Below are 25,671 nucleotides of genomic sequence, written 5' to 3'. Positions count from 1 at the left end.
GCGCTTCCGCCAAATTATCACAAGATAGTGGGCTTGCAAAAAAGAAGTCTTCAACATTTGTCAGTTCCAAACTATCCAATCCACCAGAATAAAATATCCTGACGACTATCAGTTCCTCTTGGGAAAGAACAGTAGTACCTCAGTAATCAGAACTGTAAATAAGCAGAATCCAAGCGGACTCAATGGCACTGATGAGCAACAGCACCTCTGCAACTTTGAACTGGATAAGAGACTAAGGAGATGGATGAAATGATACCCCTTTGTAAAAAATAATAGGAGATCAGCAAGTTCATACATTGGAGTGATATTTGACTTTTTATTGCATAGCTCCAACAGGTTTTCTTCCCATGAATCCCTTTCTATACACACACAGCCTATTGGCATACAGTTGCATAGTTCAGTGAACTGTAATAAACCCCCAGGAAGAAAACAAATTCCTGTGGCCCATTACAAGAGAGACTGCAGGTCTTCTGGTACCTGGCTTGTAGTGCATTGGTACAATTAAAAGTCTTCGAGGACTCCCTGAAGCAGCAGGAGTGGATTTAAAGATCACCTGGTAAAAGGCATTCTAAAATATTGTTTAGAACAGACAAAGCAGTGCATTCAAGCATACAGTAAGCAACGAGTGACAAAATATTTGTAGAAGTGCAGAAAAATGTACGAGGAATCATTTCATCATAACAGAATAATAATAGCAAAACCTGCAGCTGAAGAGTGCAGAGAACAGCTTTTATGCCTGAGATCCTCCTCTGAAAACGTACCGTCGACTCTTTGGTTTAAGGTTAAAAACAATCAGCCTAGCAAGTTTGAGTTTTGGTGAAGCTAAAAGGCACCTGTGTGAATGTGCAGAAAACCGAGGTGGCTCAGATCTAACAGTCAATACGGTGCTAAAATGTGCAAAATAGGGTCCATGTTCAGTCTCACCTTGCATTGTGTATTTGTCTAATGTCTGGGGAAGAAAGAATAAGATCTTCGAATCCAGTCACATTAACTACTAACTTTGTCAACATCCCAATCAGTAACTGGCTTATTTTAAAGTAACTTGAAAGGATTCTGGTTAACAATCTTATAATCCAACAGCTGCCCGTCTTTGGGATACAAAAAGAATAAAAAAAATTAAAAAAAAAAACCCCAAACCTAACAATAACAAAAAAAATCAACTTTAGAAAATATTTTTTAGAAATATATTCTTCAAATAAAAACAGGTTCACACATATTTCTATGATCTGACCAGTTTGAAGCCCTGCCCCGTGTCCAGTATTGCTGGTGGAAACCAGTTGAGCTTGAGTCTCTTGAGACATCGCAGGCAGGCGCTGCAGGTCCACAGCAGGTTCAGGCTGCCGCACCACAGCGCCAGCTGGACCACGGGATAGGTAACCCGGGGGAAGTACATGCTCCAGTGATTGGTGACGTCGCTTCCTGTTGGTAGGTGCAGCGTGTAGTCGCCCCAGTGTTTGGAGATGCCGTAAGCAGCAGAAACCGCCCTGCCCCTCTCTGACCACTGGATGTTGCTGTTTGAGTTGCAGTTGTACTCCACCCACTCGGAGGTGAAGTCTCCGAGCTGCGGCAGGTCATGCAGCTCGACATCCGCCGCTCTGGAGAGCGTCGCTCCCTGGACGGCAACATACAGGTTTTCCACCTTCCTAACCGCCTTCACCCATGGCAGAGAGTTGTCACAGTCGAGCACCACAACAAGGCGGGAACAGAAGTTGGTGTTCTTTTCCCTCCACCACTCCAAGATGTGATCCAGATGTAGAGTGTCTCCACCTAAAGATGTGCGCATGAAACAGCTGATTACAGATGATTCCAAAACAATGGCACACATTCTCAGTTCAATTGGGAAAAAAAAAAAAAATATATATATATATATATATATATATATATATATATATATATATATATATATATATATATATATATAAAAATTCCCCGCTTGCCCTGTGGGCGGTTAATCCTTCAAACTCGGGTCCTCTGCCAGAGGCCTGGGAGAGGCCTCCATTTCTTTTCTTTCTTTTTTTTTTTGCATTATCCTACTGCCAGGGTTTTTGCTGGTTCAAAATTGGCCTCTGGGTGGAGTACCTACAGACATATGCATGACTGATTGTACATTTAGGATGTAGTATGCATTAATATGCATTTTCCTGATATTTCTGGCTATTTAATAAACAAAACAGCATTTTATACTCAAATAAATTAAACTTCAATTCAATATTTGGTTAAAAATATATGTTTTTACAACAACCCAGGTCATGTTTCCTTTTTGGGAAGTGCCAAACTTTTTTTTTCTTCAAATACATACGCAGGTTTAGAAAAAAGCGATTCCTAATCATGACTGCTTCAACTTAAAGCCTCTCTCACCTGCCAGCGCCCACTCGCCAGTGCGATGCGTATGGCCACTGTAGAAGATTACGTAGGTGTCGTGGCGTGGGCCGTCTGGGGTGCGGAGGTCCAGAAAGGATTTCATCTTGGACTGCAGAGCCTCCAGGGTTACCCCGCTGGTGGAATAGTCACAGCCAAACGTCTCAATCAGGTGGTGGGCAAAGAAGCGCTGCATGTTGTTCAACATACCCGTAGAGCGCTTGTTCAACTCGTGCACCTGGCCTGGAGGCAGCAGCATCGGCTGACCATCAGGACTGTAACAGGAAGGAGAATTATGCCACTTTCAGAATTCCATTTCATTTGAGCGCACAGAATATCAATGATGTAAATCCAAACATGAATCTGAATGTGGTCTAAATTGAAGATGTTTCTAATTCTCAGATACAACGCTGGACCTCTACCTGCAGTAGTTGGTGGGAATGACCACTGCATAGCCCACGCATGTTCCTCCCAGGGTGTTCCCGAGCTCATGGAAGAGTCCATGGAACAGAGACTCCAGGGGCAGAATGAGCAGGAAAGTGCTCACAAACAAACTGTTTTTGGCCTGCCGAGCAAATTTACAAGAGTCACGTAAAGGAAAAAATGAAACAGGAAACAGAATAACCCGTGTGCTGCAGCACTAAAGCATTTTTGAGACAGACCTACCTGCCAGCACAGAGCACCCACAGCTACCGTGGACACCAGAGTAAAGAACACCAGGCGTTCAGAGATGAGGCAGAAATGTCGCATGCCTTTGGAGGCCATCACCTTGTCCAGGCCGCTGACCTCCGACCCCTGGGACCAGCACAGCCTCTGGCATTCGCTGAGCTTAGAGTGAAAACCCCACACAGTGATGACAAACACCATGTGGCAAATACCCCAGAAGAGCGCACACACCACGAAGGCTGGGATCGTGCGGTACCACTGTTCCAGGTCTGAAAGTCTCCCAGCAGAAAGGACGATGAAGCTCACCTCCACCGCCAGCAGGGGCAGGAGGGAGACCCGGCGCCACAGCCCCCTCCACACCAGAAACGGTTGCCAGCGCTCGGTCACAGAGAGACCGCTGAAGTAGACATCGAGCAGAGGGTCGCAGATGAGCTGGCTGAAGAAGCAGGAGAGGGCGAACGGGTTGGTGGTAATGTTCAGAGACTTAAAGAACAGCACGGCAGTGATGACAGCGAAGCACGCCAGGTTGGCGAGCGCCAGGAGCGCCTTCATCCGCAGCGCAACCATGACCGTGCCCAGAGCGACCACGAGCACCATCACGCTCAGGGACTTCTGAATGAGCAGCGCGGTGCTGGCGATCGCAAAGCCAGCTAGCTCCAGGCGCTCCGCGGAGGTCAAGAAGGCAGGGCGATACCTAGCACATCCAACCAGTCTCTCCAGCAGCGCCCACAGTGTCCTCAGAGCCACGCTGGCCAGCAGCAGGTAGTTGGTAACCTGCTCCCTGACGTCGACGTCCAGGGCGGGGGAGTTGAGGAAACACAGGAGACCCAGCAAAAAACCGAACCACAGGTGGAGGATGCTGAGGCTCATCCTCTCCATACTGAAGTAGTAGAGGCCAATGGCTATTCCGAGGACAACCAGGGCCAAAACAAAAATGACAAGAAGAGCGGACTCCGCGCTTGTTTCCCACCGGACATAGAGACCTATGCACAGGGCTACGAGCAGGTTAAGCCCGGACAAGTAGCCTAGCCACCGGACTGATGACCACATGCTCATCTCTCCGTTGACTTCCTCCAGCCGGGTCATCGCTGCGTGAAGGCAGTGACTGACACAGTAACGTAGAAAACGACACATTTTCCTTTTAAATTAAATACCAACGACCTGAAACCAAAAAATGTCATTTAAGTCAGATATTACCCGGTCTGCTGTCCGCTGTGACATCTGAAATCCCGCGACATTCAAACTCGGTTTAGCCAGCGGGCTAACTTGTTGAAAGTAGCTAGCTTAGCTGGCGTTAGCTCCTCAGCGGCACATCTTCAGGACGGTTAGTATCAGCGGTCAAAACACTCACATCTTGGATGTCACTTGTTTGTATTCTTCCATCTGACGTTTGGCACGATTATAAACGATCGCAGTTGGGTTATTCTGACGCCAGCCAGCGGGACTGTGAAAGACATCAGTTCAAAAAGTTCCACATCAAAACTTTTCAGTCAGATGACAGTCGCCATGATTGTGCTAAGACTACGGTAAGCATAAAGGGTCAGAACTGGTGTTGAAAAGTTCAAACGTCCAAACCGTATTGTTGATGCAGTTTTTTTCTTTTATTTATTTATTTATTTAATGAGTTCCCTCAGTTAAACTAAGATAAGACCCCCCGCCGCCAAAACAAAGACAAAAACAGTAAAGTAAACTTTCTCCCTGCTGGCAGGAACTAACAAGTGACACATTCAAGGAAGATCCGATTATTTGACCCCTGCATTTAGAAAATCCAGTTTGTTGCCGTTTTTCCCCCGAAATGGTTTAGGCCTACATTTTCCCTTGTAGATATTTACAATTTAATTAACTTTTTTTTTTTTAGTAATCGCCTTTTTCCTGTGGACATGGAAGCGGTCTCTTCCATGATTTTACTTCTATCCTCAGGGCACGAGGGGTCGCTAAATGGTTTGACGAGCATGAAAATTATGTGAGTTGCATAGCTTCATATTCCCAAAATTTTAACCCTAGTTGAACGTGCCAGTCAGTGCACTCTGCTACTATTATTAAAACACCAGATGAACAATTGCATTTCTGCTTCTCTCCACTACAACTTTAGAGACTTTGGATGAGCATTGTTTAAAGCACACTTAAGTTGTTCTGATTTCTGTGTGGGCTCAATGTGAGACCCTACCAGCTACTCTTTTGACCGCATATGTGTTTAGATAACCCTTTAGAGATTAGAGGTCTCCCATCACTTTACAGGGGTGTCAAACATACGGTGCGAGGGTCAGAACCAGCCTCGCAAAGACAATAACTGGATGGCTTTGAAGGAGTTCATAAGAGTTTCTTTGTGTGGTGCATGTAACAGTTAAACAATGAAATTACCAAAAATTCCATCACATCACCAATTTCTTCACCATCTACTGAAGAAATGTTAGTTTTTCTAAAGTGGGTCTGAAAAAAAAAATCTGAATTAACAAAACGAGACTTTATAAAGTTGTTAAATTTTATAAACCTGATAATTTTAGATTTTATAAATCTGGGTAATAAGCTACAAGAACCTTTTGTTATTTTACACATTCTATCATGAAATTGCACTTTTTCCTTATATTATTATAATCTCAGGGATTAAAAGTTTAGTTAAATGTGTCTGCTCTGACAGAAAGGGGAGTTTCACTGCTCTGGCCTACTTGACGGTCTAGCCCCATCAAAGTGGGCTGTACGGGGCCCACAATGTAAAATAAATATGACATCCCTTCCTTACAAAAATACTAACACTCTTTTTTTAATATTATTAATTAAAAACTCTGCGGCCATGGGGTTTGAATGTTTTTAAAAAATAAATAAATAAATAAAACCTATTTCTGTATAGTACTATCAGAAGAAGATGAAGAACTTCTGATCAAGTTGTAAAAGCGAGTCGTGGACTCTTCATAACATTCTAAGTTGTAAACAACTGAATTTTTTTTAAATATAAAAATCTTAGCACAAAAGAAGGAACACACACCGCCACCTTATATTTACATTCATTTATAAAAGAGAAATACAATGGTACTGTAAGCACACATTGTTCTGCACTGTTGAAAATGCTGATAATGAAGATGATCCATGTCATGCAAATAGGCCAAAAGAAACACTGGAAGACAAAAATCACAAAACACGCTCCTTTAAAGTCTGAATATGTACTGTGAATTTTTTTTCTCCTGTTAAAAATCAGGAAGAAAAAACAAAACAAAACAGCAGAGATATGCATTAACCAGAAAATGATATGGAAATGGCAAAAGCACACTGCATTACACAAACACATATCCACTAATATGATGGACAAAACAAAAACACAGAAGGCACCTTATAGTTATTATTGGTATCGTTTTGTGGGCCTATCACATTGGTTGTAAAATTGTGAAAAGAAACAACATTTTGTGACACCCTTTGGGATCAATGATAAAGTGCCACTGACAAAAAAATAAAAATAAAAAAATTCTACACACTAGAAATTCACTCCTTCAGTCACACAGTCTAAGCCACACCCACACATTTAGTCTATTCAGGAACCAGCAGGAACACACAATAACATTTCACCTGGTAGTGTCTTAGCTAAAACCTCCCTGCAGCATACAGCATTTTCAGATCTGACCTCGCTTTCTAAATTTTACAATATTTCACCTTTTTTACAAAAGTGAGTGTAAATTTCTCTCTGTGATTTTTCTAAGGAACTCTGCATCTGCTTTTGTGGAGTGCTGTATTTTCACATCAAAGTTGTAAAACTGTGTCAAAGGAAACTGGTGTAAAGTCACTGACATGCAGTGTTGTACCAATCTGCTGCTTAAGAAAAAAAAAAAAAAAAAAAAGATTAAATGCAACAGCAGGAAAAAGATAATTCAGAATGAAGTCAGTCTTTAAGAGAAGAGCAAGACAAAAACCTTGTACCTACTATGCACTTGTACCTTTTTAAACACAATAAGTAAACAGTTAACGTTTCACATTAGTAAACCTACTAATACTACTGTATGGTTCTGAAAATGTTTCAAATGCTACAAATACCTTTTTTTGTTGTTTTTTTTGGTAAAAGATACACAAAATCATTCATAGAATGCCAAGTTACCAAGGCATTGCCACAATTTACAACACCAATGTTTGACTGTTTGACTATGGATATCTATTTCCAAACAATTTTTTTATGTCTTGGAAAACTAAAATGAACATCAAAAAAAGTTTTCAGGAAGTATGTGCCAGAAGCAAACACGCCCGTCTACTTATTCCATCTCTGTCTCGCCAGTGCAATCAAACCCCCGTCACGCTGCTTAGGTTTGCTGTATTTGGCTTTTTTTGTACAGAGCAGCCTGCGACTCTAGCTTATTTCAAACAGAGACTGAGTACAGAATGTAGACAAGCTGACTTTTGATATTAAGAGGAGCGGGGAGTTCAGAGATCTTGCGGGCATTCGATTTCCAACTCTTAAAAAACCTAACTATTTATCAAAATATATCCATCTTAGTGTGTGTGTGTGTGTGTGTTTGTGTGTGTGTGTTTGTGTGTGTGCGTGCGTGCACACTCTGAAAGGAGTGTGGATATGAGAAAATAATCTGTAAACTTTTCTCTTTCACACTGTGCAAACTGCATTGTTTTGAGAAGGAGTAGAAGTGGGGTAAGAATGCAGCTGGTTAAATTTGGCAGCGCAGCAGTTGGAGGGGAGACGACAATTAAGCCCTTTTCAGACACGCTCTCCATTTACGGTAACCTGGCAGCATCGAAATGTGTCGGCTTCACGTCTCAATCAGCATCCTGGTCGCTCTTCGGCAATGGCAGTCTTACTAGGTCAAGCCTTGAAACATTAGCGCGGGCACGGCACAAGTCTGCATGTGTCCTGTGCTTCATTGTGAGCTGCTCAGCTGACCAGAGGATGCATTAAACAGCAATAACATGGACTTAAATATGTCTCATATGAGAGTACTAACCTCCGTGACCCATTTCTATTCCCATTACAGAAGAGAGATCCCTCCCCCTGTCTCTCTCTCAGAGTTTGAGTGGGAGAGCCTCCTTTAACTTTCAAAAGCGTGGTTACACTTCTAAAAGCTGACACTGATAATACTGTGTGGCAAACCTCATGCTTGTACTGTAGCCTTCTCTCTTTCACTGTCAGGGATATATTTGATTTAAAGCATTAGGAATATTAACTAAATATAATTCCATCGCTTTTCTAGACTTTTGAAGCCAGCAATGTTATGCTTTCCATGTCTGAAAGGGGCTTTGGGTGGAGAAAAGGGCGGGAAGGGTTGCTGGTTTAGCCTAGCTCTGGAGCAAGATGGGATCCTCTAACTCATGAAAGCCGGGGACGGAGCTGCTCTGGCTCTCCCCAGAATCGGAATCATAGGGTGTGTCTGGTAGCTCCGTGAAGCCCCAAGCTAGCTGGTCATCCTCAAACTCGGAGCGTGCCTGCATTGTGATGTCTTCACAATCTTCCTCCTCATTGGAATTAAAGTCCTGAGGGATGTAAAGCATCTCAGGGTAGTTGTGTGACACCAGGTCACTGGTGGTGGCCAGAGACACCTTTCGGAAGGCGATGAGATGCATGTGAGAATACTTGACATATTTGTAGCGCTTGAAGCCTAGCGACTCTACCGCGACACGCCAGCTGCGCATCATGAGGGCGTGGCGGTTTTGGTGAGAAGAGTCAGGCGTGATGATGAGCAGCAGGCCATGCAGCTCCAGCAGCTCATGGGCCTTCTTGCAGCAGATCCAGCGCTGGTATGGCGAGGGGAAGTAGGACAAAAGCAGGGAGAAGACCACCACGTGGAAAAGCTGAGCGGGCAGAGCATCGATGGGGTTATGGAGCTGGCGGAGGAAAGCCTCGACTGCATCACCCGCCAGCTGGAGCGGCTGCTGAAGCTGGAGGTTGAGGAAGTCACACTTGTACACACTCTGAAAAAGCACAAATTTAACACAAATCAGGGTTCAAACTTGATCTATGCCAGCAAACATTTCTACACAGCTCGTTTGTTTTCATGACTTGCAGCTGTTGGGCGTCACTTTTTCTGTGTTCTGCTGATTTTCTTCACGTAGTCTAACCACAGCACTGGCAAAGGACATGACTCATTTCTGGTGTTGTTTTTGCTTTATAACGCAAACACCCAAGTGGGAAACTGTATCCATTTCATGTGAATAAACAAATGGTATAAAAGCACATAGTCATTTAAATTTTAAAACAGAATTAATATGCATTCGTACCTCAACCGCAGGCACTATATCAATACCGACTGTGAGGAACTCGTCAAACTTCAAGAAAGGGTTAAAGCAGCTTCCCACATCAAGAAGGCGCATTTTCCCCAGCTGAGAGATCGAACTGTAGCACAAACAACAACATGCAATGCCTGATGAGTATAATACACAAAATCATATGCATTACACGCACTATAAGATAACTCTTTGTAGTTGCACAGTCAATCATAGTACAATAGTACAATGAAATTGGAAAACTGTCCCACATCGGCACTACGTACAACACGACACAACACAGTGACTTAAGTAATAAAAAGAAGAATCAGTGTATGTTTATTGCACATTATTATTACTATAGAGTGAGGGCAGGTCGTACCAATTCATTTTTCTTGTTTTTTGGACATAGACTTTATGATAATACTGTTAACTCATGACAGATAACACTCTTACTTCATCTTACCTGGGGATGGTGCTGTACGGCTGGGCACTCGTAGATGCTGTACCCACACCCATAGCAAGCATGGCACTTTTCTGATCCTTCTCTAACACTCTTTTCATTCCACCATCCAAAAAGTACTCTTGACAGACGCTGTGGAAGTGACATCAAAACACTGCGTTTACAGGAGCTCATTTTACAGGCTAAGATTAGTCCGATTTCACCAGGCTCTATAAAACCTAAAAGATGCCCGAAGACCTTTGGGGGCGTTCATACCTGCGACACCATTCAATCCGGCCCTCTCCTTCACACTTTTTGGTCCAATGGTTGTCAGCAAGATTCTTCATGGCGAGGGCGTACTCACTAAGTGTCTGCTCATCCTCGCAGTGCTCACGCCAGATCTTGTCAAAGTCGCCCACTAAGTGAGAAAATCAAACCCCCCTTAAAAATAAGGTCAGCAATATCCAAAACATGGCAAAAAACAGCTTCAAGTACTTCAAGTCTTACTCTTGTATGACGACAGAAAAACATTCACAACCTACTTGCAAGTTTTGGTTATCCACTAAATCACCAAAACCAGATCTTAGAAAAAAAAGGGGGGAAAAAAACGGCTGAAAAATCTCAGGTCACTGCTGGTACTTCAATATTGCCTATGTCTCACTTGTTTCTTCTTGCACAGAAGCAGAACTGTGCATCTAAAAAAAAATAAATAAATAAAATAAAACAAACCCACCCTCAAAACAGTCATTTCACAATAAAAGTTACGTCCACAAAATTTTCCATTTGCAGCTGCTCAGACGTTGACAGCCCGTAGCACAAGCAAACATGCCAACAAGGGAAAAATCCCATGACCAGAAGGGAGAAAAGAAAACTATATCTGATTTGCAGAAATGAAAGGACAACAAGAGGAGTTGGTGGTAAACAGCAGTGCTTTCAAAACATGACCACTGTGATTCCATGCCAAGCCTACCAGATCATGCTTCACTTATTAACCAATCATGAGATCTGCTCGCAGGATGACTTCTTTATGCTCTTCTAGGCTCCAAAACAAACAGCTACTCTCTCCAGTGCTGAGGTCTTATTCAAACCACAAATTAATCTAAGCTCATTTTAAATACACTACCAGGGTTATGCAGTGTTTTATGGTGGTAAAGTAGGGCAGCGCATACACAAATAACACCAAGACTTGACATTTTAATATGCCTGCATTTTACTATGACACTATTTTAACTATTCAAAAAAAAAAAAAAAAAAAAAAAAAAAATTTCCAGGATTTCTTTCATATTTCTGAGCAGTGAAATGGCCAACTGTATAATTTTGATTCAGAGCCATTCAAATGAAACAAACTAGCCATGCATTCAAGCAGGAGATTAATTCATATTCTTAGTTTATACTGGAAGAAGAAAATATAAAGAAATCTTACAAACCATTGTGTCCTGGCCATTGACTCATCCAAAGATTTATTTCCTCTAGATATTTTAAATTTACCTCTTGTGCACTCCTCCCACATGGACTCCCTCACTATGCACAGCACAACGTCATCACCAGAACAAATCCTAGCTTCTGTAGGATTTGTAGCTAAATTTAAAATTCAGAGGACGTTAAAAAATACATCTTTCATCAATATATCTTTCAACTGCTAACTCAAACATGGAGTTAACCGCACTGATTGGGCTGTAAAATAAGACAACAGATGCTACGTATGCATGCTGATGAGCTGAGATCGGGGTTTTCCAAACTTCCCTTTTTTTTTTTTAATTGAAGCAAGACAGATGGTTGGATGCTTATGAACTGATACAGTGATTGCAACTAAAAGATCCATTACCTCCTCCCATTTCATCTACTTGAACACAAACATCAGAGCATGTGGTTGCATTGTGTTTTGCATAAAAAGGGCCAATAATGATTTGGTCATTTTATTTGTATGTTGTTTCAAGGTTTGCCAAACAAAGAGACATTAATACCCACCAAATTAACAAATCAAAGAAATCACAGTACTCTGCTATTAAACAGACACTTTGTTGCTTCTTTAATCGTCCCCAAATTGCCTGAAATAAAACTCATTAGAGTGGTAAACAAAGTTCCATTAGAGACAGTGTTTTCCCTTGTGACCAAAATGAGAATATTTATCAAAAAATAAAAAAGGAGAAGACTCACGCTTGTCTCTCATATGTAGTGGCCCCAATAATTTAAAGAAAGTGAATGATTCACCTTCCACAAACTTGCACAAACTTCCTTCTTTACATGACGTGTGTGCAAAGAAACAGCAGGAAGCAACAGCCACAGACAGGATTTAACCTGCTGTGTCGTCTTTGTGGTTTTTCTCCTGGCAAAAAGTAAGACGAGGTTCTTTTCCCCAATCTCAGCTCCACAGTTGAAGATCTCCTTTGGCTCTTTTATCCTTCAAGACACAGTTAAACCTCCACTAGAAAGGGGGGGAAAAAAAAAAGTTCTGGCCTATTACAATGTGTCTTTTAATTAAATTATTTTCGCTGTCTGGCTCTGAACGGTAGCAAATCTCAGAAACAACACTAATTAGGTTGTATAAGTTACGGCAACTGTTTGCTCAGTCTACAGAGTTATCTTTTATTGACACCCGGGAGCCAATCGGAAGTTACCCTTTTTCTTTCACCAGTCACATATTAAGATGTGTGTTGACTAGGTTTGAGAGCGAGAGATAAGATGTTGTTTGCAGAAGAGCCTTGTGTAAGCTGCCACAATTTATTTCTAAGGAGCTTTAATCAAGGCCTCGCTTGCTTGGTGCAACCCGCTGCTGTCGACTGGAGTCTGCCACCACAACAGCTAACCAGAAGTAAAAAATTTAAAAAAAACAACAACTTACAAATCCGTGATTACCGGATTAACCGCTAACTTTTTAACGTTACTTCAACATTTGTGAGATAACTAACAGTATCAGCCCATAGGCTGCAGGGCCACAGAGAAACAGAGGGGCCCACTGAGGCTGCTTACCCTCCCTGTATTTCCTACGCAGTTTTCTGTGGACGTTTTTGACGACTCCCGACAGTTTCTCCTGCTCCTTCTTGCACGGTGCTTCACTTGGAATTGGCACGTAGAATAGCTCCGACTGGTTTTCCGTCTCCCCGGTCTCGACATTGTCCCTGGGGTCCATAGCACCGCACCACCGATGTTACCCTCCGCCAGTCGTTTCCCCTTTTTCAGGCTGCAACCCGACCGGCGAACCGGCGCACGAGCCAACAACAGGGAAGCCGATTGGCTACCTGGAGCATACACGCGTCATAAACTGACAGCGCGTCGTCCAATCACAGGCGTGGAAGCATTCTTGAGCTGGCGTGCGTGCTGCGAAGCATTCAGGTGCATTTGGAAATCTGTAAATTGCTGAAAAATCGTAAACAACACATCAGACAGTGTAGTTTTGTGTTTTGCAAAAGTTTTTATCTACAAAAGAAAACTACACTTTGTTTTTTAGCCAACTGATTTATTCGTTTAAACCCTAAAACTATTCAAAGATAGTAAATTACAAAAAATGTATGTTCTTAGACAATATCCCACTGAACTGAATAACTTTTTGTGTGTTTTTGTCGTTGTTTGCTTTCTTTTATTAGTTCTCCAATTAAAATATTGGACATGTGTTGAAGAAACTACTGGAAGCACTTCCTGTAAAATGAATTTGTTAGCATTATGTTATACAAACCTTGTTCTGAAAAAGTTGGGACACTGTATATTATGCAAAATGACATCAACGTCATCATTATCACAATATACAGTATCACCAACAGGTGATGAGACTCTGGAGAAATCTCTGTGTGCAAGGGAAGAGGCTGAAAATCAAAAGTGGATGCCCTATGGCAGTACTGTCATGTAAATCACTGCACGAGCTCAGGAGCACTTCCAGAAATATCTCTCTGTGAACACAGTTCAACGTGCCATCCTTATATATCATTTCCCTTCTTTGCATGAAGCTAAATGATTTTTATATTATAACAGACCCATATATAGGATCTAGTCCCCCGCCTCCAACCCCCATCATGATTTAAGACAGGGTGACTGGAGAGGATGTTCTGTCCTGTTAAATGGGATAGTGTAAGAAGGAGCATTTCTAAAGCTGTACAGATATTAAACCTTTGAAAAGATGATGCAATGTTTTCTAAAATAGGCTAAGAATTTGAAAACCCACAAGTGATGCCAATCCATGGTTATTGTTTCTGGAAATTGGCTTGGAAAATCCTGATGGAGAGCATTATAGTCTGAGATGGTAATTTGACTCTGGCTAATGAAAACAAACTGCCACTGTCTGAACAACAGGGGAAAAAGTTAAATACCATATATGTCAATGCTGTTTGCAGGACAACATCTATTATTACCTGCATGTTCAGTCATTTCAGAATATGAGGTAATGCCTTACGGTGGACACTGTGTAACCCCAATGAAAATAATACAGTCACTAAATCCACATTGGTAGTGGACTTATTACATCTGTGTTCAGCAGAACCATGTCCACATGGACTCGAGGTAATAACAAATATTAGAAATCTACAGTTTTATCACAGGGACTACATTCTACATGAATAAAATTTTAGATGCCTTCCTGTTGTGTGTGGCTGATCATGTCCGTCCCTTTATGACCACAGTATTCCTATTTTCCAGTGGACGCTTCCGGCAGGATAATAGAGCTCAAAGCTCAAATCATCATAAACCGGTTTCTTGAACGTGACAGTGAGTTCACTGACCTCAGATGGTGTCCACAGTTACCAGATCTATGTCCAATAGAGCGTGCAACAGAATATTCACATCATAAATGTGCAGCCAACAAATCCACACTAACTGTGTGACGCTATGTTAATAGGGACCAAACTATCTGAGCAGTGTTTCCAGCACCTTGTTGAATCTGTGAATTGAGGCAGCTCTGAAGGGATAAGGGGAGTCCAACCTGATTTTAGTACAGTGTACTTTATGAAGTGTCTGGAGAGGGTGTCTATTTATTTGCCGTTTAAACACGGATTTCATGTGAAGTGAGGACAGCTGTAGCTTTATTTAAACTTTTGTTGTAGTTATAAATTCTTAAACCCTCTGACAGTGAAGTATTTCTCTCTCCCAAAATATCACACATCACATGGTGGCTAAGGCACTGTTTATTTAGCTGGAGATATGCTTATTAGATGTACTGTGGAACCCGAGACATGTACTAATATTTTGGTGGAGGAAAAAATGGCCCTATGAGTTACAATTTATTAAATTGCGTCTCATCTCGGTTTAAATGATTTTTATTGTATCAACTTGATTTCCCTTTGCTTCTAAAGCAATTCTATGCTTCATAAAGTGTGGCTCACACAATACACAATATAAATCATAAATTTTTCATGCTAGTATTTATAATGAAACGAACTTTTAAAAATGCATTATCCCCATTCTCACGGCACATTTGATTTATCATTGTATCCGAGTAAAAACATCTAAAAAGAGGTCAGATAGGCACCTGTTAGTCTGGCAAAAACGACAGTTGCCTGACTTCACTTTGTAAAAGTTATTAAACAATCCAAGAGGTATAGGGTTTAGTCAACATGCCAACCGGCCTAATAAAACTGCATTGCTATTGCTCTAAAGGGTTTACTTCTGAGAGAAACACCTTTTTAGGTCAACTAACTGGGTAGTTTCATGGCTGCAAACTAAACAAAGTCAGTGAGCTTCCAGACAAAAGACAGCATTACAACGTGTTTCACATGATACCTCGGAAACATCCTGTCTTTATTTAGAAACACTTCAAATCAAAAAGAAGCCCCTGTGTATACCTTTTGTGTGTCCGGCTTATAAATGTTATGGTGTTTCTTTTTAAAAGAGAACGCTAATCCTTTTTTCCCTGAAGTCATACAGCAGCTGTGTTCAGCTTGCACAGCTAAAAGTCAAAGTTGAAAACAAAAGTTATGGGTCCAAGTGACTTGATTTCTATCTGGGTTTATTCATTCATCCCAGGAACTTCAATGACCCCACTCAAACCATTGGGGTGAGTGTGACCTGGCCAAAGAAGATACTAAACGCTGAGTTGCTCCCGGTGCGTTCACTGGACTGTAAATGTTAGTTAAAAAGCACTTAGATGCAGGAAAAAAGTGATGTAACTCAGTATCATGTGTGTGTGTGAATGGGTGTGGCATACGGTGTTTTGATAGCTTGAGCAGAAAAGAACCATTTACCATTTACCTCACCTCAGGTGACCTCAGTCGGTCACATGATGGATTGGGGAAAGGTCTCATAGTGGTTTCAGCCCTTAATCCCTGGTAACAGTAATGACTCATACCTTTTACCAGAGTCTAAATACTTGGACCTTCTACCATTTTTTAGAACCGAAGAAGCCTCTTGGATGATTAGAAAAACATCATCACAAACCCAAAGAAGTCCAATTTCCTTCCTTTCCTTAGTCTCTCAAGCCTACCCTGACCTGGATGAACCTGCATTTTTTTAAAGCATGATCAAAAAATTAAAATTAAAATTAAACATCCTCATTAGCTTCAGTGAGTAGTGTATTTCACCTTGAAAAAGCTGCAGAACTGATCAATGTAACCATTGTAATGTAGGTTTTATGTACAGTGAAGCCTTGAGAATAATGACTTATGACAGCAAACGTGTGTGATACCTGCCTAACTGTGTCTTCTTGAGCTTAATTTGGACTTCTGCTGGAAATCTACATCCTAACTCACGATGTAACCGGAAGCCCCTTTTCCCCCTACGCCACATCCATCCACGCTGTTCGAGTCGATGCTGCGACACCCCGACATGTAGTTACATTTCAGTGGGCTTGCAGCAGGTTGCGCGGAAGGTTATGGTGCAGGGTTAAAGGAGTTTACAGTATAAGTAACAGCATAGATCTCCTGCAAAAATCAGTCTAAATCATGCATTAGTCATCACTGGTTATAGAAAAGAAGAATTGGGTATCACATCAGTACCATGTACACTCTGAAAACCTTTAAAATCAAACAGATTGTTTTTTTTATTATTATTATTACATTTTAATTCAGCCCATTGTGTTGTCGTTTTTAACTGGTTACTTCTCTTCTCGGCAGCAGAGCCAAACCAGAGATATCAAGTAGAGGCCCAAACAGGCAAAAAAGTCATAATGGTATGCCACAACTAAAAACACCACCAGCAGGGTTGCATATAGCAGTGATTTTGCAATATTGCTACAGGAAAATGTGTCTGTCCAGGACAAAACACTCTGACCCATGCGCTCCTCTGCAGGGGAAACAGCGGCATTGCTGTCTTCAAGCTTCTCCTGAAGGCAACTGAGGTGTTGTTCTTCATCCTGATATTCAGTGATGGGCGGCATAGTGGCAGACAGCAGTTTGGTTCTGCTTAGACGGGGCCTTTTGCTCACAGTGCTCTTGTCTTCGTGGGACCATCCTCCTGTGCCGACGGCCCTCAGGCAGTGCATGTACAGCTCCACCTCATCACCCGAGTCCGACTCTGCCGAAGCGCTGTCCTGGCTTGTTTGATCACTTTCAGGTTCATCCGTTAATGCGCCCCCCTCTGCAGCGGCACAACCATTTCCATCTTCTGACTGAGCTTTTGTGGTGTGAAGACATTGTTTTTCAGTTTGAATGTGTGCACTTTGCTCTTCTCCTATACTTTCTTTCACTGGTACGCTCTCGTCGCCACCCTCCTGCCCGCTGTTCACCAGAGCAGATAAAACCTCTCCATCCTTGCTTCCTGCAATTTCTAACTTCTCTTCCAAACACAGTTCTGGATCTTTTTGTTCCTGTTTCGCCACACGTGAATGTGATTCTACAAGCTCTGCCTCTACTGCTCTGTAATTTAGGAATTCGTAACGTGGATCCAGCTCCTCTCCGTTTCCCTCCTTTGGTTCTTTCTCCCGCTCTGCTCCGCCTTCACCTTCCTTATTCAAGTTTATTTTCCCATCTCCCTTTATCTCCTCGTTTTCTTGGATGTGTGCCCATTCGATACTGACCTCTTTTCCTGTAAAGTGTTTTTTTGTGTGCAGCTCTGTCTCTACTGGTCCCTCTGTTTCTTGTACTTGGTTCTCCTCAGTTAATTCTTCCCTTCCACCTGTTTTGTTCATCTTTATGACTTGAGCACATTCTACCTCAGTACTGGCACCATCTTCTCCAGAGACAGCCTCTCCGATTGTTTCGCTGTCCTCTTCTACTCCTGTCACTGCCCTCCCCTTGACAAATTCCTCATTTGCAATTTCTTTTTCTCTTACTTCACAGACGCCTGGATTTAAATATACTATCTCCCTTTCTTCTTCGTGTATTAAAATGTTGTTTTCTTCTTCTTTAACCATCATTTCCCAGTCCTTCCCTTCAGTGATTTCTCCTAAACAGAGAGCCTCCTCCTTAGCTTTGATTTTGCAATGCTCTGTTTTTTCCTGTGTCTCTGTAGTCACGCATTCAGCCAACTCCCCTGTTACCTCAGTTTCACCAGAGGATTTTGATTCATCTTTCAGTGAGCCGTGTGTCATTTTACTGCCTTCTCCCATGTTGTTAGTTTCTCCTCGAGCTTCCAGAAGTGTCTTGGGTGTTGTGAAATCTGATTTCTCCACAAGTTTGCAGTCAGGAACAGTTGCTTTTGTAACTGAATTGTCATTGTGGTGCAAATTCAACTTATGCAAGTCTTCACATGGTTTAACCTCACTAAAAGATGCGTTACCAGGACACAGAGCTTTGATTAACTCACATTCATGGCGTTTTTCTTCTAAGCCGCCGCTCTGTTGGTTAGGTCCTTCATTAACATGTCCCAGCAGGTCCCCAGAGCTTTCAAGTTTTACAAATGATGTTTGCGGACTGGTCCTGACTTCATGTGTATCGCTTTTTGCGTGCGTTTCATCCAGATTAGTTTTATCATGTGTACATGGATTCTCTGGGAGTGGACACTGTGTTGTTTCTGCTGTAATTTGGCCTTGGGGGTCATGTGTTACACTGTCTTCCTGTGCTTCTCCCCAGGGATGTAAACTCTCAGCCGGTATTTGTGGATTCAACAAATCTGCTTGCGATAAAATGTTTACAGTCTCAGGACAGCTTAATGTTTCTTCTAAACAAGTTCGTGAAACCTTAAGTGTGCTTGTGCATCTCCGGTCTGTATTTTCAGTCCCAGCCAGAACCTGCAGAGTCTCTGCATTTAATGTCAGACTTAAACTTGCTTCTTCTTCTCCTTCAACACGATTATTGCATGGTGCTATGTCTGTGCATTCCTGGTTTGATTTCTGGTTATTAATCACATTTCGAAGTGCTTTACTATTGTTACTTTTAATATCTGTTGAAACAGTGCAACTAATCTGTCTCATGCCAGTGTGAGGATGTAAGCCTCCAATATTCAGTGTAGCCCGTGCAGGATTTTCCCAGCCAGCTCCTCTCTGACTTTCACTTCCCACTCTGCCAAACACCTGGTGATACAGCGGAGCCACCACAGTGCCAAATGTGAAGCTGCTGGTCTGGCCAACAAGGCTTTCATTTCTCACTGCTGTTCTGCTAATGTATTCATGACCCATGTCTGCCTCCTGACTACTGTCCTGAGATTTGGTATGTTGCTGTTCTGCTTGAGCAAAATTATCAAACAGGTCATCTTGGATGTCCGTGGCACTCTCACCTTCTGCTAATGTGACTGAGGCAGCCAAAGCCATGCTCTCAGATTTCTCTGCCTCGTTCTCAGACTTTCGGTCAAGTGCTGGTGACAAAACATGTGAAACACTGAGGAGGGGTTTGCTGCACTTTGCTTGGGAACCTTCTGGTTTGCGGTTGCTCTCAGCAAACAGTTGCACATCTGTATGCCTTTCCTTTGGGGTTTCTTCTCGAGCTGCCTGTGTTACCCCTGGAGGCGATTCGTCTCTATCTGCGTTGTTGGCGTCTCCGTTTCTTTGAGCAAAGTAGTCCCTCACCCGGGCCATCCGTGCAGCCTTTCTGCGACTCCTTTGGCTGTCATTTACTCCGCTCTCAATCTGTCCACCAACACAGATAGATTCATTTCAACAACATGCCCCTTAAAGAAAACCAAGTGAGGTAAAATTTAAAGTTGCATTTCTCACAACAAGAAGACATTTAAAAAAAAACAAAGCATGCCTGACTAAATGTAATTGAAACTGTGAGAAAGCACAAACTGCAAGTATCACTTCTTATTTTTGTTTTTTTTAGGTGCACAGCACATTATGTTATACTGGTGGTACCCAAGTCCAGTTATGTGACCCTCTCTGAAAAAGTGCACCAGGGTCATGTTAAGTTCTCTGCTCCTCCTGCACCTCACAGTCATACCGATCCTTTAAATGCCTTTACACTGCTAATAATACATCATATATGTAGAAAACTTAACACAGTCTACAACAGGGATGTCAAACTCATCTTACATTATGGCCCACTTCAGTGTTTCGTGGGCCGGACCAGTGAACTACATGTTTAATCCCTGAGATATTATTAAAAAAAAGGTACAATATTAATAATACATCTCATTTTTTTCTACATGATAAAGAAACGTTGCTGTAAAATGAAAAGAATCTGTCAGCACTACTCTTTGGGTTGTAACGAATGTTCAAATTACAAAAAAAGGATAGGAGTCTTTGCTGGGCCGATTGTGGCCCCTGGGACTTATGTTTGACACCCCTGCTTTACAACATTTTGCATGTGAGGATTTACAATGTCAGGACAGAATTGGAACTGTTGCGTCATCAGTCATATCGGCAACATTTTTTTTTCCACTCACCAGTAATTTCTGTCCATGTTCCTCTGACATTCCTGACTGATCATTCTTAGATTTCAAAGTGTCACCCTCTAGTCCACTGTTGGACACATCTGGAGACAAGAAACATTTTATCTATGATCCTGCTGGGCTATCAAAGCAGTTTTCTTCAATTTCAGGTCATTTCTTCATTTCACAGTGGAGAAAAGGTAAATTTTCACCTGCTGCAATATTTCCCTGTGTTGACGACTCCTTTCCTGAACAGTTTTCCACGCTGGAGTTCGAACTGTAATAAGTTAATTAATTAAAAATGCGATCAGTCAGGGTTAATTCGCTTTTCTTTTTCCACGTAGCTTCAGGTGATTATCGTCAATCAACAAACCACGTAAGGTGACAGTGCTGAGATACACAAATTGTTTTGATTAAAAAGTGTTAAATTGTTAAAAACTTGTAAGTATTTATATGTGTGAGATGTGAAATTGTGTATTTTCTAACTGTGACTGCTGTCCATTTCACAAAGTCTAGATTGGTTATAATGTAAAAAAAAAAAAAAAAAAAAGAAGAAGCATATTTCTTCTATTTATATGAGTTATTCAAATTATAGACCTCACATAGTCATCACCAAAATAAACTTAAGTTACAAAACTAACTAGCAAAGGACATTTTTAATGAAATGGAAATGGCCTTTACAATCTTCCATAACAAGCATAATGGACATTCCCCTGACCATGCACAATTCCTATAATTAAATAAACCTAAAAAATGTGCCTAAAAAATGTTTTATGAAATCACTTTGTATTCTCACCTGGCTGTCTTGAGGCAGCTTTTCTTGTTCACGTTTTCCTTCTGTGCCTGATCGTTTTCCTTTGTTCTGCGGAAACATGACAGCACGTAGTTCTTGTTGGCGTTGTTGGCCCAGAACATCCCCACAGGTGTTTCATACCGCAGACAAAAGTCAACTCTGGCCCCCTCGTCCCGAAATGGAGGCCACAAAGTGAGCGTGAATGAGAAACAGTCCGTCAGCCCATCGCTGGAACCAGGGATGTACTCAGCCAGGAGGTCAAAGTGGCTGGACCAGCAGTCCAAAGTTGTTCGAACATATATCGCCTTAGTGAAGGAGATGTTGAGGACGCGCACCACCCCTTTTACTATTGTGGTCCCTGGAAGTAACTCAATTTTTTCCAGCTCTACTTTCTGCTCCTGGACCTTGGTCAGTAGCTCCTCGGTTAATAACGGGAGGGAAAAATTAAGAGGTGAAAGAATGTATTCATCTTCATCATTGCCTTCCCCATCAGATGTGTCGTATCCTGGCAGTTTGGGCACGTCCCACGTGTCGAACTCCTTCACTTGAACCAAATTGAGGCCTTTGGCATCTGCGAAGGAAACTCTCCTGGAGCCACACATGGGAGGCTCAGGCTCCGAGTCCTCATCAGACACAGAGCTCTTTCTCCGTGGGAGAGGAGAGGATTTAGGCCTGATGCCGATGACCACCTCGCCCTCATCATCGTCCACGTCCCAGGAGCTGAGGACTGGGACTCCTAAGAAGTTACAGGCCCCAGACCCTCTTGGCTGTCCCCAAAAATCCATGAAGCTCTCTGTGAGAGACTCAGCGTGAAAATGAACTGCGCTGCTTCTGGCAACTGACATTCATGCTCTGACTTAACAGATGGAGTCAAATTACAGATGACATTGTTGCGAGGGCCAACACTATAAATAGGCCAGAAGGGACTTAAACTATGTGCAGTAGTCTAAGTCTTCTCCTGAAGAGAATGTATGACCCAGTGCCGTATTTGTTTTTTTGTTTTTTGAAGGCTTGTATGACCTAATCTAAACTATAAGTTGATAATCATCTAAGTTTCTTATTACAAAACCACCCCAAAGTCTAAATATTTTGTGGACATCTTTGTAGAATCCATGACTCCCAAGGGAGTTATAATGTTATTTTTACAGGCACATGGGATTTACCATGGTAACTATTTATGTTTTGTTACTTCTGGCCCACAACGGGCTCCATTGCACTTGCATCCTGTTTAAAATAATTTCCAATCTGTGAATATCTGATAATTTAATAGCTGTGAAAGTCTCAAGGTGAGAAACAGTCATTCCACATTAGATTTATCTATTATCCACCTATCACATTGGCAGATACCATGATACAGTTTATGGCTCTAGTGTGTAATATTTCCTGTATTTATCTTACAGGTGACAAATTTGCATAATTGCCAAAAAAGTGGTGAGCGCTTAGTATTAGTGAGTAAAACATGTTTAACAGTGAATAAGAATGAATGGTAAGCACTTGATTGATTCGTATGAGACAAGGCTTTTGTCCAGGCTTTTATTGCAGTGCTCAGTCGTGGAAGGTAGGGTAAAAATAAACCATGAATACAGAGGAAGGAAGCGTCGTGCTACATATTATTGACACTTTTTACAATATAGAAGAAAAAAGCAGGAAGTGATTTTAACCATGTACCTGAGACAGAGGAGAGCAGCATCATTATAGAACTAAACATGAAGCAGTATTTACTTTTAAAACAAGTATTGTATTTTGTATGCATTCATTTATTTTTCTTTCTTCCTTTTAAACATGCTCTAAGAATTTGTAACTCAGTAAACATCCGATAAGGGCAGCATGACAGATGTTTACTGTAAACATTATGTATCAGTAGGTAATGGATAATAGGTAGTGATTTGTAAATGAATGTAGATAATATTATACTACATTATATTTCAAAATAACTAGGCAGCTCATGCTCTTTCTCTTGATCATACTTTTTTTAATAGCTAGAAATCTTTTTGAGGTCAACTTGAAAGAAAGGCAGATGAGGAAAGTAATGAGGTCAGAGGTCAAGCGTCACATGATATTTCAGTGCAGACTATAGTGTGATATTTAGAGTCCTCATATAGCAGCATCATTTCCTAAATATCACCAATACAAAGGCAGTAAAATTTTAAGTGCAGTTTTAAAGATAAAAGTTATGAAACTTTGACCTTATTTGACTCTGAAGAATAGGCCAGACGTTCCCAGTAAAGCGATATTTAGAATTCCCATATATCATTCCCTATATGCTTATATGTAGTCAATATAGGCATAGGGAATATTTAGAAAGCATAGTTTCTCACATAATTTATTTTCTTTATTATCTATTATTATTATTATTTATTTTCATCTTTACAAGGTACTTTCAATATGCTGATAATACACATTACACTTATAAGAATCGTAGTTTCTAATTTATAAGGCTTTTTGTCCATTTTAAATCAATAATCCATGAGGTTGACCTGAAAGACCTTGGTGGATGGAAGTGAAATTTTAATGGGTTATTAATATGACCCCACTCAAAATTCATTCAAACCTTTTCGAGCTCTATTTGGTGTATGACCTCCTTGGCGGCAGTAATAACTGCAACAAATGCTGTTAGAACCTTTTCCAGCATCCTTACTAACTCTTCCTAAATCTTCTGAGGACACATAGACCTTGTCTAAGCTCTTACTCTGTGGTGTTGCTCTGATGGCCAAAGTCATCCTGTCTTCCCCCTCCCAGAAACTCAACCTGAGGTTTCTCTACCTCAGGAACCCCGGTCCTGTTTGGAGGAACAGCAACGAGCACAACGACTGGTTTGTGAACCAAGTCCTTGGCTCAGGTGGAGCCACAATGCCATCTGCAGGACACGTAGAGGAATAAAATGAGGGGACCTCATCACATTATGAGCCTTAGAGCATCACAGTGGGTTGGTTGCTGAACTGAAAGAGAGTCACACACAATCAAGGCTAGGACACCACCACTGTAACCCTTTAGGTTTCCAGTCTCCAGTTGTGAAAGAGTGAAACAGTAAAAGAGTTTAGAAAAACAAAAACAAATAAAATAACTCGTTTCAAATCCCTAAATGATTTTATAATGAAACAGAACAAGCTGGAGGCAGAACAAATATAAGATGTGAATACACACAACACTAGTAGTATTTAATGATGTATTGACTTTTAATTCGATGGTGTTTTCCAACTGTTATTATATCCATATTGGGATTTTGATACTTAATTGCTTGTAAGGTGTCCTTGGGTGTCTTGAAAGGTGCCTATATATAAAAAACACATTATTACCTTTTTCATCCAAATTGGAAGGCAGGTAAATATTAATCCAGTAGGTGGCAGAAAGTTACCTTGGTAACAATATACACAAGTCAGTCATTACCTGCTATGAAGTCTAATCTTGTACTTTTTGTGAAGATGTACAAGTCCATTTCCCTCAGCTGTTACTTCTGTGAATGTACACGATGTAAAAGGCTTCTTTTTAACACGTTTTATCGTGCATTATTGCTATAAATATTTTTTAAGCTAACACATCAATTCTTTGTCTGGATTATTTGAGGGAAAACTAAAGGTTTCTGAGCCTTTCCTTGCGATCCCTCATACCAACAAGAGATAAATTACAAGGACGTGGCTGTCTGGCCTTTAGTCCTCACCCTCGTCGAGGACGTTTATATGATAAAGGTGGCACGCTGAAAGTAAACATTTTTTTAAAATAAATCCATAATGATTGTGCAGAACTGTCTTCCACAAAGTTTATTTTGTCTCAGACATGTCGAGAGTTATTCAGGGTGTTATTTGTCAGTTTGTCAGCTGCGTGTCTGCACTCTAGGGTATACTGCATTCATCAGCAGGCTAAATTAAACACTTCTATTTGTTTTTATGTACTGCTGTGTTTTTTTAAATTATTTTTTTCAAATGTGCAGACGCAACTGTAAATAGCCCTTTGATAAGAGTTTGACAGTTGTGTGGTTAGAGAGCCCTTTTTTCAGACGTCTTAGATACTGAATATCTAAATAAAGTAAAACTATACTTGTCTTCTCTAAGAAATGTAAAAAGGACTCTTTGTTTTTCATTTAAGACAATAAATGATGTGTGTTAGGGGGCGTTTTGCTTATTGCACTGTGTACATCTATGAATATCTCAAAGAAAAATAGTGTCAGGATTAAAAAAAAAAAACAGGTAGTTGGGAAGCACAACGCTGTGTGTGCTGTATGCACTAATGTGAATAATACATGTTCTATAAATGTGTGTATTCTTACAATGTAAATAACATTAATCAATTCAAATTTTTAGAGGAGCTTTTTAACATTGCAGGAGACTTTTGCCAGCACTTTTATGTTTTAAATATATTTGTTGCGCCGTCTGATTTTATAATATTGTTTTTCCTGCTCACAGTGCTGTGACTCCTCCCCTCGAGGTAGTCACACAACTCCATCAGTTATCTCTCATCCACACTCCAAACTGCCTAGTTGAAGACACCAACTCTTCTTGGCTGCTCTGAATTCAGCTGTTCACCTTAACGGTACGAAGCTTTTGTTCGTTTTCAGTAGGAGAGC

General features: G+C 41.2%; 4 protein-coding genes across 4 annotated transcripts in view; 1 reads left to right on the top strand and 3 right to left on the bottom strand.

Annotated features, from left to right (window-relative positions):
• Window positions 1–302: 302 nt before the first annotated feature.
• tmem168b (transmembrane protein 168b) lies at window positions 303–5,911 on the bottom strand. The gene is made up of 4 exons (XM_084934000.1): window positions 3,025–5,911; window positions 2,781–2,923; window positions 2,359–2,633; window positions 303–1,767 (listed from the first exon to the last, which is right to left on the bottom strand). The coding sequence occupies exons 1-4, from the start codon at window positions 4,156–4,158 to the stop codon at window positions 1,220–1,222; spliced, it is 2,100 nt and encodes a 699-aa protein (XP_084790126.1). The 5' UTR covers window positions 4,159–5,911; the 3' UTR covers window positions 303–1,219.
• The window catches only part of LOC146382952 (forkhead box protein P2-like), a 33,479-nt gene continuing 12,270 nt past the window's right edge, over window positions 4,463–25,671 (top strand). The window contains exons 1-2 of the mRNA XM_084934002.1: window positions 4,463–4,550; window positions 25,511–25,637. The gene's annotated coding sequence lies outside the window, so the exon portion shown is untranslated. The remainder of the gene's footprint in view (window positions 4,551–25,510; window positions 25,638–25,671) is intronic.
• samtor (S-adenosylmethionine sensor upstream of mTORC1) lies at window positions 6,015–12,880 on the bottom strand. The gene is made up of 5 exons (XM_084934006.1): window positions 12,626–12,880; window positions 9,932–10,073; window positions 9,680–9,808; window positions 9,229–9,343; window positions 6,015–8,922 (listed from the first exon to the last, which is right to left on the bottom strand). Exons 1-5 carry the CDS (start codon window positions 12,783–12,785, stop codon window positions 8,290–8,292), a joined length of 1,179 nt encoding a protein of 392 aa, XP_084790132.1. The 5' UTR covers window positions 12,786–12,880; the 3' UTR covers window positions 6,015–8,289.
• Window positions 14,725–21,939, bottom strand: ppp1r3ab (protein phosphatase 1, regulatory subunit 3Ab). Its single transcript, XM_084933999.1, has 4 exons — window positions 21,114–21,939; window positions 20,530–20,594; window positions 20,333–20,421; window positions 14,725–19,577 (listed from the first exon to the last, which is right to left on the bottom strand). Exons 1-4 carry the CDS (start codon window positions 21,893–21,895, stop codon window positions 16,671–16,673), a joined length of 3,843 nt encoding a protein of 1,280 aa, XP_084790125.1. The 5' UTR covers window positions 21,896–21,939; the 3' UTR covers window positions 14,725–16,670.

The sequence above is a fragment of the Perissodus microlepis genome, chromosome 7, assembly GCF_051167445.1.
Source record: "Perissodus microlepis isolate ML-2025 ecotype Zambia chromosome 7, ASM5116744v1, whole genome shotgun sequence".
NCBI classification, from domain to species: domain Eukaryota; kingdom Metazoa; phylum Chordata; class Actinopteri; order Cichliformes; family Cichlidae; genus Perissodus; species Perissodus microlepis.
The sequence above is the reverse complement of the archived record's forward strand: the minus strand, read 5'-3'. Positions and strand labels throughout refer to the sequence as shown.